The following is a 1,743-nucleotide window of genomic DNA, read 5'->3' as shown; positions in this document are numbered from 1 at the left end:
AAACATTTTCAAGAATTCTGTGCACAAGTACTGCATGTGGCATATCATGCAGAAAGTGCCTGAGAAGGTGGGAAGGGCAATCTACAATGACACGGATTTTATGACAGACATAAATGCTGTTGTTTGGGATGTCGACTTAGAACCAGAAGAATTTGAATAAAATTGGCAAACCGTTATTGAAGCACATGGTATGCAAAACAACCGCTTGTTGAAATACGTATTCTCAATCAGACAAAAGTGGATATCGGCTTACTTTCGCGATCTGCCTCTAGGTTGTTTGCTGAGGACAACCCAGAGATCTGAAAGTTCAAACAGCTATTTCAAACGGTTTGAAAGCTACTTTGGAACCCTTGTCGAGTTCTAGATGAGGTACAATTTTGCAATAGTACAACAAAGGCATTCACACAGGCGGATGGACACTGCCAACGAGCATAGTATGCTCGAGAAAGTAGGACCAATGAAGGTAGAGATGCATGCCTCACTTGTATACACACATCCTATCTTTACAGACTTTCAGAAGGAAGTCAAACATGCGATATGCAGCATGGGAGTCGGGGGTTTGACAACAGTAGGGGTCGTGGAGTACCATGATGTTCGTGATGGACTGAAGCACAAAAACTTCCGAGTGGAATTTAACATCCAAACTAACGAGAGCAAATGTGCATATAAGCTATTTGAGAGGCATGGCATTGTCTATCGACATATACTGTGGGTGTGGAATGGTAGGCAGGTATACAAGATACATGAGCCTTATGTCCTTGCTCGATGGACAAAGAAATCCTACAGACCAAATATCCAAGATAAAACTGGAAACGGCATAGAAGACAATGACGAAGCTAACATCAAAAAAGCTAAGATGTCAAAGGTTTGGTCTGAGATTTATGCAACTGTCGGGGTGATGGACACTTATGCTACGGTTAAACAGATGAAGTAACTGCAGAAAACCCTGAGACGGTTCAGGGTGAACATCACAGGACCAATTGAACCGAAAACTAAAAGCCAGGAAATCAAGGATCTTCTTGGCATCACTGCTTCAAATGATATTGACCTTCGACCGCCAAACAAGGCCAAGAATAAGGGAAATGGCAAAAGATTTAGGTCGTCGAAAGAAAAGGTCAAGAGGAAGCGAAGATGCGGTAACTGCAAGAAGTGGGTGAACCACAACAGTAGAACTTGTAATCTTCCTTTTGCTAAAAGTCCCCCTTCTGATGACGATGATGAAGAAGAATCAGAAACTGAAGAGATATGAATCTGAACTATTATTCTCTTATTGTTCTAATGTTATTCTGCTGCTGTTATGTTATTCTACTGTTATTCTGCTATTAATGTGTTGTTATTTTGCTCTAATTGTTACGTTACCTCAATGACAAATACTAAGTAAAAATTGCAGGAATATGAATCAGATGCATGAACTGAGAAAGACACAAGAGACGCAAAAGACAAGGGCTATGATGAAGACCTCGCCTAAACGTCAAAGACTTTTACTATTTGTCATTGTTTGAATTACATTTTAACCTAAAATGTTACTAGATAATAAAGTGAGACCTACATTATATGAGAATTATTACTAGTTACTTTAATTTTTTTTTTTAATATTATCTGACTGTCTTCCACAAACCAACCATAAAACTGTATTTAACACTACAATAATAGTTGAATAACAGATTAGTATTATTTATTAAAGGCAGTTACACTTTTCAGTTTTCACAACAGTTACCTAATCTAATCTAATTAGAAAAAAAC

The 1,743-nt window shown here is 38.3% G+C and overlaps 1 protein-coding gene across 1 annotated transcript; it reads left to right on the top strand.

Annotated features, from left to right (window-relative positions):
• The first annotated feature begins 364 nt into the window (after positions 1–364).
• On the top strand, positions 365–1,249 carry LOC141595274 (protein FAR1-RELATED SEQUENCE 7-like). The gene is made up of 2 exons (XM_074415239.1): positions 365–865; positions 941–1,249. The coding sequence occupies exons 1-2, from the start codon at positions 365–367 to the stop codon at positions 1,247–1,249; spliced, it is 810 nt and encodes a 269-aa protein (XP_074271340.1).
• Positions 1,250–1,743: the final 494 nt, after the last annotated feature.

This window comes from Silene latifolia, chromosome 8 (assembly GCF_048544455.1).
Source record: "Silene latifolia isolate original U9 population chromosome 8, ASM4854445v1, whole genome shotgun sequence".
NCBI lineage: Eukaryota > Viridiplantae > Streptophyta > Magnoliopsida > Caryophyllales > Caryophyllaceae > Silene > Silene latifolia.
This window is presented reverse-complemented; position numbering and strand designations above follow the sequence as displayed.